This window comes from Podarcis raffonei, chromosome 2 (genome assembly GCF_027172205.1).
Source record: "Podarcis raffonei isolate rPodRaf1 chromosome 2, rPodRaf1.pri, whole genome shotgun sequence".
NCBI classification, from domain to species: Eukaryota; Metazoa; Chordata; class Lepidosauria; order Squamata; family Lacertidae; genus Podarcis; species Podarcis raffonei.
The window spans coordinates 29,453,843-29,467,708 of NC_070603.1; the positions used below are offsets into that span (position 1 = coordinate 29,453,843).

The 13,866-nt window shown below is 44.0% G+C and overlaps 1 protein-coding gene across 2 annotated transcripts in view; it reads left to right on the forward strand.

Annotated features, from left to right (window-relative positions):
* The window catches only part of SLC38A10 (solute carrier family 38 member 10), an 84,652-nt gene that overhangs the window by 36,276 nt on the left and 34,510 nt on the right, over positions 1–13,866 (forward strand). For both annotated transcript variants that reach the window (XM_053375487.1, XM_053375486.1), the window contains exons 9-10: positions 716–827; positions 2,809–2,915. In XM_053375487.1, the coding sequence (XP_053231462.1) occupies positions 716–827; positions 2,809–2,915 (219 nt within the window). The remainder of the gene's footprint in view (positions 1–715; positions 828–2,808; positions 2,916–13,866) is intronic.

Here is a 13,866-nt window from a genome sequence, read left to right on the forward strand (position 1 = left end):
TGGCAAGGTGTCTTTAGAGAAATTAGCACAAGAACTAAGGGTAACCAAGGGACAGAAGATAAAAGACTCATTTGGGAAAATAAGGGAAGCATTTATTGACTTTGCAAGTGTAAAGGATAATGCCTGCTCCCTGCCCTTGATATACTCTAGACTATGGACCTTTTGAATTATCTCTTCATCTCAAAACTCTGAAAGGGAAGATCCTGTAAACAAAATATAAAGGAGAAAGAAAGAATTAAGATATCAGTATGTATAGTTAATTGAGCTGTTTCAAGTCTGCTATGTTCATAACTCACTCTCTGTATCTGTTCTGCTTGTTTCATTCTTAATCTGTATCTTCAAAAAAGTTCAGTAACTATTTTTAAAAAACAATCAAAAAATCAAAAGATGAGAAAATCTGTAATTTAGTAATCCAAATTATGCTGACCAGCAGCAGTGATCTCATAGCCTTCATTATATTTCAGGCTGCAGTCATGAAGCCACATTGGTATGGTTAATTTAGAAACTTACAGGTATAAGGCTTAGGCTTCAGTGGGTAATGCCCACATCATATCAAATAGTTGGGAATATTGGGAGGAGACTGTAGTTCAAATGCTTCCAGCTGTGTAGACATCAGAGACAGCTTCCCAGAAACAGAGAGGAAAATCCCTTTTTGTCTAAATAAAACAAAATTAAAAGAACTGATTGATTCATTAGCCTTTTCTTTTTTAATTAGCAAAAAGATGGGACATTTGCTGCAGGTGGTTATATGCCACCTCTCCGATTTAAAGCCCTGACACTAGCAGTTGTGTTTGGAACCATGGTTGGAGGAATCATGATCCCGAACGGTAAGTGAAATCTGGTTCTTAATTAGTTGCATTTTCACTCTCCCCATCTCTAGTCTTTAGGGTTTGTAGCAGGTTTGCATGCTTCTAGGCTAAATTACACATATAAAAGCCTCCCATGTGCCTATGAAGATTTGAACGCGCATAAAATGTATATTCAGTTATTCTGAAATGCACGTAGAAATGATCACATTAGTTTAATTATAACTACTGAAGTCTACTTCAAATAGAAAAGTTTCATAGTGCTTGGAGAAGATTCTTAGGGGCATTCTACAATAGCTGATTTTTTTATATTTTGTATTGTATCTTTGTAAAATGCTTAAAGACTGTTTTAGTTAAGTGGCATATACATTGTTCGAATAAAAGACAATATCGGCACAGTCACAGGAAATGCCTATCTGCAGGTATTTACTGCCTTTGCTTGATGCTTCAGTAGAGACTAGTCAGGAAGTAATTTCTGGTCATGACACAGTACAGGGAATGAGCGAGTCTTTATGCATAGTTCAAGCCATTTAAATGCTGCAACTCCCGTCCCGCCCCCCCCACTCCCAGTGCAATTTAGCACAGTGAGATGATGATATTGTAAACATTTGTAACTGCCTTAGATCATGCATTACAGTATGTGGGTGTCGATAAGCAGCCTGCTACTAGCTACCACCTCTTGAGCCGATGATTGTGGGTGTTTCATAGCTGCATATGGTATTATAAGTTTAAATATGTGTCTGTGTGCTGTTTCTTTATACCTCTGCATTCAGAGATGTGTATCTGTGCACAGAACTGGAGTGATTATACTTCTGAATGTTTGCTTATTATCGGCACACCATTTTTTTTTCGTTTGGCTGTGCCCTCCATGTTTATTTCCACCCATTATTTTTTTTTGCAATCTTATTCCCAAGGATTTATATAGTTCTGGGACATCTTGCTTTGAAATGGTCATCGTTCTAAATAGGACTAAGCCTAGCTTAACATTCTGTTCTCTAAGTTGCTTACAGCTATCTTGGTATACATAGTACCAACGAAGACATCAAATATCTATCTGTCCAGTGTCATCTTCAAGATCTGGTCATAAATATTTGTAGGGGAGGCAGAAGGAGCACTGAGCTACAGAGGGATTTATCAGATTTCATGTAAGCAACTGAGCCAGGTAGAAAATTGGATCAAGATCTGCAGAAGGTCTGGGAGCCAGTGTAGTGTAATGGTTAGCGTATTGGACTAGGACATGGGATATCAAAACTCATATCCCTGTTTGGCTATGAACCTCACCCAGGTAGTGATTATCTCTTGCCCTAGCCTGCCTCACTGGCTAGGATAAAAAAAAAAGTCCAAGGGTTTTAGAAAGGGAGGGGTAGAGGGAATAGGGAAAAGGGATTTCCTGGGTTTTTAGTTGCAATGGGTAACCGCAGCCAGTTGTCCCAAGGTTTTGTCTCGATTCAAAGCTCCGGCATGAAGGATGAAGTTCTACACCTCATGATAACCTTAAGAAATCCAGACTCAGAGAGTGCATATTCAAAATTCACTTATCATGAATTAGTTTTCCCTTAAGTGCCGTTTGTCATCCGACCATACAAACCATCAGGATGCTTAGAAGTGTGCTTCCCATGCCCTTCAACACGTACTTAAGGGTGAAGCGAGTATTCTAATCCACTTGAGTGAGTGTGAGTATGCCACTACGGGCGTCACTTTGTCACGCTAAGGAATGCAGAGCGTCATGGCGTGATCTTGTGCTGTCACTGTCAAGTGGATTACAATCCCCGTGTTACCCATCGCCATACGGGGGGAGGGCAGGGGAAGGTTGGGGAAGGCACATTCTTCACCGTCCTGCTCATGAGTGGCCAAGGAGTGTCTGAGTCACCCTGCTAAGTGACCTTCAGCTTTTGCCTCCGGACTCCCTTTGAACCACTGACTTAAAGGAACAGTTAACTCGAACGCAATCTCTGTCTTGGCTAGAGCTGTTGCTCACAGTTTGTTTGTTCTTCTTTGCCAGTGGAGACCATCTTGGGCCTAACAGGTGCAACGATGGGAAGCCTCATCTGTTTTATCTGCCCAGCTCTCATTTACAAGAAGATCCACAAGAATGCCCTTTGCTCGCAGGTCAGTGCTGACGCTAATTGACTCCTACCCTGTTTCCAGCTTGCAACAGAGCCTGGGAACTTGGTTAATTTCCCTGCAGCCACGGAACCCAGTCAGACCTCCTGTTCCACATGGGTGGGAGACATTGCAGTCTGACTTTGAACACACAGCTAGCAGTATTTGTGTGCATGCATGCAAGCAAGCACACATTTTAGCCTGGGTAACCTTGGAATGCCCCCGCTTTTATCACTTGCAGCCTGAGAAGCACATTAATAGCTGCCTGCAGTCTCCGGGCCAGTGTTCTCCATGCCTTAGCATTTCCAGCATGGAAATTGCATGCAGTATTAAAAGACCTTAAGAGGCCCGCTGTTTCAGCTTGGCACCCCTCCTTAGCATTGTGTGCCCTGTTGCTGACCGTTGACTTTCGGGTTCCAGCAAAACAACAACAACAACAAATTATTCATAAGAAAAGAAAGGTGCATACAGATGCAGTGTTGTTACAAAAATATATTTCTCTTTGTTCTAAGCATTTTTAATATAAAAAGCCCACCTTTAAAGTCCTGGTTCATTCAAAGACTATTACCATATTTACTTGAAAGTAATGTGCACTTTTTTGGCCAAATGACACTTGCGAAAATTAGGGTGCGCATTAGATTTGGTGGTGCATTTACATTCACCAGCAAACCCTTTTTGGGTTTCAAGGTTTTGAAAATTGAGGTGTGCGTTAGATTCAAGTAAATACTGTACTTTCGTGCCGTTTTCAACTTTCTCTTCCTTCAAGACTGGCTTCCATCTTTTCATCTCCCCCTCTACTGCGCTACTTTTAAAAAAATGGAATTGAAATCAAGGTGGGCTTGTCATTCTCTCTGACCATAATTTAAATATTCTCAGGCATGCTGTCATTGCTCTGAGGTTAAAGGTCTGCTAGTGCTTAGCAGTGGAATAGGGTTTTTTGGGGGGCCCTTAAATATGTAGGTTTTTAAAATCAGTATAGAATATCATGTCAGTGCCATGGATGCAAAGCTGCAATAGGGCATTGAAGTTACTCACCTGAGCTGTGATACATCACAGAACTGGAAGGGTGCCTACCTACGCCTTTCATGCTTTTGCTTGCATATATGCTGTGTTAATCAAGAAGGATTTTTTGAACGACCTTGCTGTGCAGGAGCAGGATGTTCAAGCTCCAGGGATGTCCTGTTCCTCCACTACAGTATCGTGTCCAAAATATAATTCTCACCTTCCTGCTTCTCCGGGAGATCTCAACAGCTTTTGCATCTCAAACGTGGAGAAGATGCGGAGGCTATTATTGAGACATGACTTTGCAGAGAGGCATTGGGGATTTGCATCGCTGTACAGAACTTGCTCATTCCTTCCATCTTTAGTTGCCCCTTATCATTCCACCATGGGATCCACATTACCTTGTGCCAGCGCCAAAGAGTAAGCAAGTTGGACAGGCCATTTGGGCCAATCGTTGGTCCTGATCTAATGCTACATTAACTATAGGTAGAGGCCTGAACTCTAGCCTGGGCTTTTGAAGGGAAGGAGCATGACTGTCACAAGGTGCTCTTTTACGCAGGTTGAGCGGAAGACTTCCGCACAGCAAAATAAACACACACACACACACACGAGAGAGAGAGAGAGAGAGAGAGAGAGAGAGAGTTGTGTTAGCTGCCCAGAGGCAAGTGTCAGCTGCTTCCCAGTCAAAAAACTTGGGGCTTGCTGACTGCTTGACCCTGGCAGGCCAGTGACAAGGCAATCAAAGCGGAAATGTCTGTCTTGAAATAAATTACCATTCTGCACAGAACATTAGGCCAACAGGTTACGCAGGCCAACCAGGGATTCTTCAGCTGTGTGCTTGTGCACAGCTTCAGGAAAGACATCTCTCCTGTGTCAACAGCTAAAAGAGAGCCATGAATCCAGTTTGGTTTTGTGGAAATGTACTTTTCACACTGCAGTATGTGGCTTGCTGGTGGTGGTAGTAATCAGGATCTGTTGAAGGGGGTTGAGAGGTGTCTGAGGAGGGACAGCAGTAGGGAAATTGTGATTAGGAACTAGTGGGAAACTTGACCAAGGAAACGCTATGGTGCCTCACCCATCTACACATTTCCTGAACTTTCTCAATAATGTGGGCCGTTCCATTATGTGTGCATACAGAATAGAGTTCTTCAGGGTTGTCTTAAAAGGGGAAAGCGACTGGCCTACCTGTTGCTTACTCACCAAGGCCAGGCCTAACCTTGTCATGACCTACTTTCCGTTCCTTTTGTGTTCCCCTCTCTCTGCCCATTATTATTATTATTATTATTATTATTATTATTATTATTATTATCATTATTATTAATATACTGCCCTATACCCGAAGGTCTCAGGGCAGTTCACATAAAAGGATCACAGTATATAAAATAAAAAATAAAAACAATAACCCAGTAATGCTCCCCCCAAAAGAGTCACGTTTTAAAAGGGTATGGGATATTGATCAGGTCAACCAAAGGCTTGGTTAAAAAGGAATGTTTTTACCTGGAGCCTAAAGGTGCGTAATGAAGGTACCAGGCGAACTTCCCTGGGGAGAGCATTTCACAGACGGGGAGCCATTGCAGAGAAGGCCCATTCTCATGTTTCCACCCTCTGGACTTCTCGAGGAGGAGGCACACGAAAGAGGGGCCTCAGAGGATGATCTCAGGGTCTGGGTAGGTTCATATGGAAAGAGGCGGTCCTTGAGGTATTGCAGTCCTGAGCCGTTTAAGGCTTTTATAGGTCAAAATTGCACTTTGAATTAGACCCAGAAACTACCGTATTTTTCGCTCTATAAAACGCACCAGACCACAAGGTGCACCTAGTTTTTGGAGGAGGAAAACAAGAAAAAAAATATTCTGAATCTCAGAAGCCAGAACAGCAAGAGGGATCGCTGCGCAGTGAAAGCAGCAATTCCTCTTGCTGTTCTGGCTTCTGGGATAGCTGCGCAGCCTGCATTCGCTCCATAGGACACACACACATTTCCCCTTACTTTTTAGGAGGGAAAAAGTGAGTCTTATAGAGCAAAAAATACAGTAATTGGTAGCCAGTGCAGCCCCTATATTCTGTTTTTACATAGGCCTGGAGTATCCTTCCCACCGACCCTACCCCGCCCTCCCACAACATGCAACTTTGTACTGTATGTAGTCTTCAGACAAATTGGTTTATTCACTTGCCCTTACCCCAACCAGGGTTGCCCTCTGGGCCTTCCTCGCCCAAGAGGCATAGGCATAGCAAATTGGCAATATTGAGGCAATGGCAAGCAAACAGTTGCTAGCTACCACCTCTGCTTTAGGCTAACAAGGGAAGAGAAGGAGGTGGCAAACAGTTGCAGTAGAGCAGATCAGAAGCAGCAGAGTTGACCTCTTGATTCCGGTTGGTCTGTTGTGTCCCCACGTGCCCCTTGACGATATAACTCATTGCTGCTACGACGGCTTCCAGGTTTGCGCCGACAGTTTGCCTTCATCAGCTGTTTGTAGTATAGTCCTGCTGTATTGATAGTGTTGCAAAGCACCCTGAACATGTTTTTTTAATTGAAGGGCAGCACATAGTTCATTAAAACAAACTAGTTTTACAAACGAGCTTGTTCCTATGAGTAAATGAAAACCTCCTCAGTTGAGAGGTCTCTCTCTCTCTCTCTCTCAGCTCACGGACCTGTCATTTACAAAGACTGGCCCATTTGCCAGTCATGGGGCTATACCAGAAACTGGGTGCCCTGTACCAAAGGATGGTGTATGTTTCACAGTTCAAGGTGGATCCTGGAGGAGGCGAGTGAAACATGTGCTCTCCCCCCCTCCAACTCGGAACCATTCCTATGGGGGGGGAGGGAAAAATACATCCCCAGATGTTTTTGTTGGCCGGGAAAAGGGTGTCTAATTCTGCCAACTGGAGTTGTTAATTATTACAGACAGCTGGTCAGTCAACAGCTGGCAGCGAGCCAGAGACCAAGAACGGCAGCTTGGATTAAGTGGCATGGGTAGCTCAGCTGAAAAGCTCGGGATGCTGGAAATATGATTGAGTAACTGAGCAACATGGGGAAGTGTACAGACCCTGGGCTAGGCTTGCGGAGGCACAGATGACCTGGGAAGCTCCCCTTTTGCTGTGATTCCTGTTCTAGGTCTGTATGCTCACTTAGCATGGCGGGCCAGACCTAGGGGCAGACTGAAGGTTGGAGAAAGTTGCTCGAAGGTCTGCAAGCAAAAATGCTTGATTTGTGATGATGAAGAAGCGGAGTTTGGATTTGATATCCCGCTTTATCACTACCGTAAGGAGTCTCAAAGCGGCTAACATTCTCCTTTCCCTTCCTCCCCCACAACAAACACTCTGTGAGGTGAGTGGGGCTGAGAGACTTCAGAGAAGTGTGACTGGCCCAAGGTCACCCAGCAGCTGCAGGTGGAGGAGCAGGGAAGTGAACCCAGTTCACCAGATTACGAGTCCACCATTCTTAACCACTACACCACGCTGGCTCTCATGATGGGGAAATGTTAGCCGCCTTCCTCTCTTGAAAGGCTTCCCGAATCAAGAGCAAAGTCACAGAGAGAGGCAAGAGAGAATTGCATACATAGGCTATTCTTTTTTATATATACAGTGGTACCTCAGATTACATACGCTTCAGGTTACATACGCTTCAGGTTACAGACTCCGCTAACCCAGAAATAGTGCTTCAGGTTAAGAACTTTGCTTCAGGATGAGAACAGAAATTTTGCTCCAGCGGCGCGGCGGCAGCAGGAGGCCCCATTAGCTAAAGTGGTGCTTCAGATTAAGAACAGTTTCAGGTTAAGAACGGACCTCCGGAACAAATTAAGTACTTAACCCGAGGTACCACTGTATTATGAGATTTGTACCCCGCTTTTAGAACAGAGCTCTCAGAGCGGATTGCAACATTCATAAAGTACAACCCTTCCATGAAATAGCTGATCCTTTACAAATTAAAGCACTGAAGGAAATTTGTGAAGATAGATGTTTGGGGCAGGGAGAAATGTAGTGATTCTTCTCTGACACTGGTTAGGAGAAGAAAAGGCAGAAGCCAATATGCCTAGAAACGCTTGCGATCAGGTAGCATGAGATGTAGCCATCTTGTAGCAGCAAATGTAGAACAATGAGACACTATTCTTCTAAAAAGGACCACATTTCTAACCACTGCAGGTTTGCACAAAAGTTTTGCATCTGTGGCAGTGTATGCTAAACCTTTGCAAAGTCAACAAGATGGTTAAGCTGAGCTTTCCCACCTGCCTGGCCCATTCAGCCCTTCTTCTATATAGGTGTTCACATTTTCCATTCACTTCTTAAATTTGCAAATTTTTGTAGCCATCACTCCTCCCCCACCCCGGCTTATTTTTCAGCTGGATCAATGTGGAATGCTTAAGGAATTGCATCTGGTTGTTGTTGTTTTTTTTAATCACCGTTATCATTAGTCTGGAAGTCTAGATTCATACATGGCTAAAAGGCTCTGTGTTGCACTGCTCACTTGACAGCTAGCACCTCTTTTAGACTAATGATGTCTGAGGATCAAGCTACATGTCACATTGCAGCTGTGTGTAATACTAGCCCAACAGACCCTTCTACGTTGCGAAGCTCGGTGCGTTTGAGGCCCAGAATTGCAAGATAAACATGGGTTTGGAACAATGGTGGGGATAAAGCGAGTGGCAGAGAAGGGTTAAGCATTCCCTTCCTCCCCCCTCGCTGCTCTTTCTCTAGTACAAAGCGCCTTCTCCCAAGGGCACTTTGCAGTAGAGAAGGTCGTGTTAACATTACATGTGGCTTTCTGTCACATAGTTTGGCCCTTGAACAATCTGTAACGAAATAGCCACCAACTAAGAATAAGCTTCCTGGATCAGGCTCTGGGTCCATCAGCGTCCCGTTTCCAACGATGACCCATCTGGGAAGCCCATGAGCATGGCATGAAGGTGAAAGTTCCTCCCTGCTGTATTTATCCATGTTCTGGAATTCAGAGGTGCAAGTGAGAGCTGACACAAACCATTTTGGCTTGGAGGGCTTCTGTTCAGTGTGCCAGCTCTCCAGGCCCTCTTTCAGAAAATATTCAGTCCATTCCGCTGCACCTGGGTTTTGCATTCCCCACTCCCACCCACACAGCAACAGACAATCAGCATTCTGCAGCTACTGAGCATGCTCAGTCCTTACTGGGCTACTTCCACCCCATATTTATATTTATATTTATATTTATTTATATTTATATTAATATTTATATTAATATTTATATTTATATTTATATTTATATTTATATTTATATTTATATTTGCAAGCCTTGGGATTTCCAGGAGAATGCAGATGTCTCCCACTTGTTTGACAGTAGCCCCTCCTTGGCTGAAAAAGTGTCAAAACACAGTATCTGAGATTGCCGTTAGTATATGTTGTTGTTCTAGGTTCCTTTGGGAGGGAAGGGACCTAGAATGGGAGATGGGAGGAGAGGAAGGAAAAGTCCAGTCGTGCAAGCTGAAGTCCACTCTGTAACCCTTGACTTTCTGTGGTTGCTGAGCATGTTCAGTTCTCATTGGAATGTGTTGGAGGGTTCCCCTAAAGTTTTTGCTTTTTGTTTCTTGTGTCTGTAAAACTGGGGTCCCCCAAGCCTGCTGATGGTGTGGGTGGAGGAGTAATGTGGTTTTGGAACTTGATATAAAAACATTAGTATACAGTGGTACCTCTAGTTACGAACTTAACTTGTTCCAGAGGTCCGTTCTTAACCTGAAACTGTTCTTAACTAGAGGCGTGCTTTCTCTAATGCGGTCTCTTGCTGCCGCTGTGCCGCTGGCACACGATTTCCATTCTCATCCTGGGGCAAAGTAATCAACTCGAGGTAACTCTTCCAGGTTAGCGTGGTTTGTAACCTGAAGTGTTTGTAACTCAAAGTACCACTGTAATTAAATATATACTGTCTCTGAACATGCAAGTTTTGTTTCGTTGTCATGGCTGAGAGCTCTGTTTTCCATGAATTTGGCTCACCTTTTTTTCAACCACCTGAGCTAGTTACCACCATCACTTCCTGTGACATTACCAAAGCTATGTTTTGCATGAAACAGTATGAACTTCTGTCTGCTCTGAACTTACCGCCTACCAATTTTACTGGACAACTCCCAAGTTCTGCTATAGTCTTCTATCATCTCCCCCTTTGTCGCCTCCCCCCTGCCCCTGCTAAAAATCCCCAAATGCTTTCTTTGTATGTGCTCCCAAGTCCTTGACCGCTGTGGCTGTTCTTCTTTATGTCTTTTCCAGTGAGATAAAGCTTTTCTGAGAAAGGGCAACATGAACTGTTTGCAGCATTCCAAATGTGGCTGGATGTCAAGCGCGCTTCCCTGCCAAAGGAATGCACATAGCAGATAGTTAAGCATTTATGGTCAAAGATACCACTTACAGTCGCTTCTTCAGCTCTGGATAGCTATGCACACCCATCCAGCATCTATAGAGCAGTTGGAGCAACAGGGGACCCTCCCCCAGTTTATGTATCTTCCTCAAACGGGCTGCATGCACGCAGCTGGAGACTGTGCCTGCGCGGAAACTTCCTCTGTTCCTCCCTTTTCAATCCCCTCCTGGTTTGGGGGGACAGTGCTGTAGGAGAGGGTGGGGAAGCATCAGGCCCTGTAGATCTCTACAGCATATTTTGAATTACAGTAATACTTTGCACTCCTCCATGTCAGATTCTCTATGCTTCACAGATCAATCTGGAACTGGAGAGCAGTTCAGAAAATGCATAATACTTAAGTGTTCTAGGCCAGCTGCTTTTTCTATGCACCTGACAGCATTTTCGCAAGCATGCTCGTGATTCAGCAGATGCGATTTCCCTCCTGGCATAGTGATTCCCATCATACAGTGAAAGTGCATGTCCGGACTTCCGGGTTGGCGCCATTGTTTAATGGCGGATTCCCTCCGAGCTCCGGAGGGAATCGGCTCCGTAGCGTCTGGGTCTGGCCGCTGCGGCGAAGCGGGGACCCTTAAAATCACAGGCGCGGATGCCTGTGAACACAGAGACTCGGCGGGCACCATTTGCGCCCCCCCAATCTGCGACGGAGCCTTTTTAAAGGCTTCGGAACGGAGGCAGGGTGAGGCGTGGTGCTGAGAGTACTCCCTCGCCTACGGAGTGAAGCCGCAAGCCATAGACAGAGAGCGCCAACTTCTTCCAAGATCGACTGGACTCTAAAATATAAACCCGTGAGTAATACGGAGATTGGGACTTTATAAAAAATTTTAATTCTGGATTTGGAACGAGCGGGAAGGGGCTAAAAAGGAAGTCACCCCCCCCTCTTTGTAAACAATTTAAAGCAAAGGACTGAGCAGCTAAGGTCGAAAGAATTTGCTTCTTGTTTTTTTTTAATGAAAAGATTTTGATTTCACGGTTTTGACACTATAAGAAGATTTACTGGAGGATAAAAAGAACTTGGGGACTGAAATTTTACCCCCCCCCCAGACCCGGGAACGCCCTATGAGAAAGCCTGGTGTATGGAAGATTTTGACAGCTGTCAAGTGAGCTGTTAGTCAGCTAGCTGTCAGCTGGAAAAAGAAAACATTGTTTCTGCTGTTTCTGCTGGTTTATTTGGTACAACTTTGTTAAAAACAAGGAGGGCTGATACAAAATAACTGGACTTTTGGTTTTGAGCTGAAAGGAACATTAAGGAACTAAAATCCCCCTAGAGGGGGAATAAGGACATTACACTACAAAAATGACTGGAGTATGTAAATTCCAAGCAGAACTAGACAGAGTTTTCGTTCTCTTGGGAAACTTGAAAGATGAATACAATGCTTTGTCTACAAACGTATCATTACTACACTGGACAGTAAACAACAGCTTGGAGCCTGATAAGGACTTGAAACAGGAAGCCTATTTAACTGAACAAATAAATGAAACTGAAAGCGTAGAAACGATGGAGCAATGTGTTGTTTTTGAAGAAAATGAAGGAGGAGCAGGAGATTTGCAGGAGTTAAAGGAGAGTTACAACATGAGGCCTGACATGATGACAAAAAAGGATAATAAAAATTGGATGTGGAAAGCCTGGTCTGAATGGGAATCTGGAAAATGGAAAGATCTCCTCGGGAGGAGACCTGAAGACCTGAGGATTACAAATTGGTTGAAGGTGAAAGCTGGAGCTTTGGGGACATTTGGATCTGTAAGAAATCTGAAACAAGAGTTGGAGCACCCCATAGGCTTTGCTTTTAAGTATGGAGGACTGGCTGGAAGCAACATGGATTCTGTTGGGCCGGAGCCCCTCCGAGACTTGGGGCTTAACATTAAGGACCATCAAAGAGACCGGCGGAAAGGAACTGAGAGAGATATAAGGGCCTCGGACGTGAGATCTCCAGGCTAAATAAATAACATAAAGACTGATGGACATTGGTTGGGGTCTGGAACCGGGAAAAGGGTGGGCGGAGGTTGGGAATCCAAAGGGTGTATAAGGATAATTTGTTTTTTATAATTTAGTTAATGGTAAGGAAATTGGGCAAATCGTGGAAGGGAAATGTCGGTCGACTTCAGGAAAAAGGTTTAAGAATAATTAATGGGGTATAAGTATGGATGTGTGTTTTTAATAAGGTAAAATTGGTTTTTTCTTTTTAAATTAATTGAAAATAAGATTGTTAAAAATAAATGGAGGAAATGGAAAAAAGAAGGAAAGTAAAACAATAGTAAGTTAGAATAAATGTATAAGTTAAGGTAAAGAAATAAGTTAAGGACTTGCTGAACTGACAATTTAAATGGGAATACAAGAAGGGGAGGTGTGAGGAGGTCTGAGAAATAAGGTTAAGAACAATAAGTATCAGAAACTTTTATGTGTTTTTATTGTTGTTTAGTTTTGAATATTTTGTATTTTTGTGTTTGTTTTTTTTCTCTTTTGTTTTGTTTATTTCTTGTTCTTGTTTGTTGTGTGTTTTTTGAAAATCCTAATAAATATTAAATTAAAAAAAAAAAAAGAAAGTGCATGTCCAAAGAGCAAGATCACACCTCTGTGGGATGAAGGAGGAGCCGTTTGTTTAAAGCCAGATTTACTTTCACTATGTGAGAAAAGCGGTTGCTTCCTGCTCAGTTGTGGGTTGGTTTGTTTTTGGAACCCCCTCCCCCAATGCTGCCGTTGCAGGATTACAGTGGTACCTCGGGTTAAGTGCTTAATTCGTTCCGGAGGTCCGTTCTTAACCTGAAATTGTTCTTAACCTGAAATACCACTTTAGCTAATGAAGCCTCCTGCTGCTGCCGTGCTGCCGGAGCACAATTTCTGTTCTCATCCTGAGGCAAAGTTCTTAACCCGAGGTACTATTTCTGGGTTAGCGGAGTCTGTAACCTGAAGCATATGTAACCTGAAGCGTATGTAACCCGAGGTACCACTGTATTGCCCACCCCCCATCACCAACAGCTGCTGTTGAATTTCCAGGGACAAAACCTGCCCCCATAGGGGTTTGTGTACACTTAGTTCCATATGAGCGGAGTGCGTTTGATACTGGTATGATACTGCTTTAAACGTAGAGTGCAGATGAGGCCTCGTGTTTTCATTCCTGAAGCTTTCAGGAGGCTCCCCTTTGCTCTTGATTCGGTGTCTCTCCCCCCCACCCCAAACATTGTGGTTGGGCAGGTGGAGAAAGGCAAGCGTTTGAATACGAGCTCATTTGTGATTCTCAAGGTGCCTATTAGGCCAAAGCACCACTGGAATTTACTTTGGGAACTCCCCTCTTAGCCTCTCGTTCCCTGAACCTGGAAATCATTCCTGCTCTTTCCTTGCACCCAACATCTGCTGCTGCTGATATATCCACAAGGCTCCAGGGACCCCCCACTTTCCTCAGCCGTGGCCCCTGATGTCTTCCGTCTGGGAATGGTTCCCTGACCTCGCGTCGCACCTCAGCCTTCCCAAGCATCTACTTCAGTTCATTGTCATTCTGCGACTATCCTCCCACTATCACCCACGGGTGACACAGAAGCAGGCAAAGTTCCTTTATTTTTATTTAAGTGCTCTCACCCACCATCTTGTTA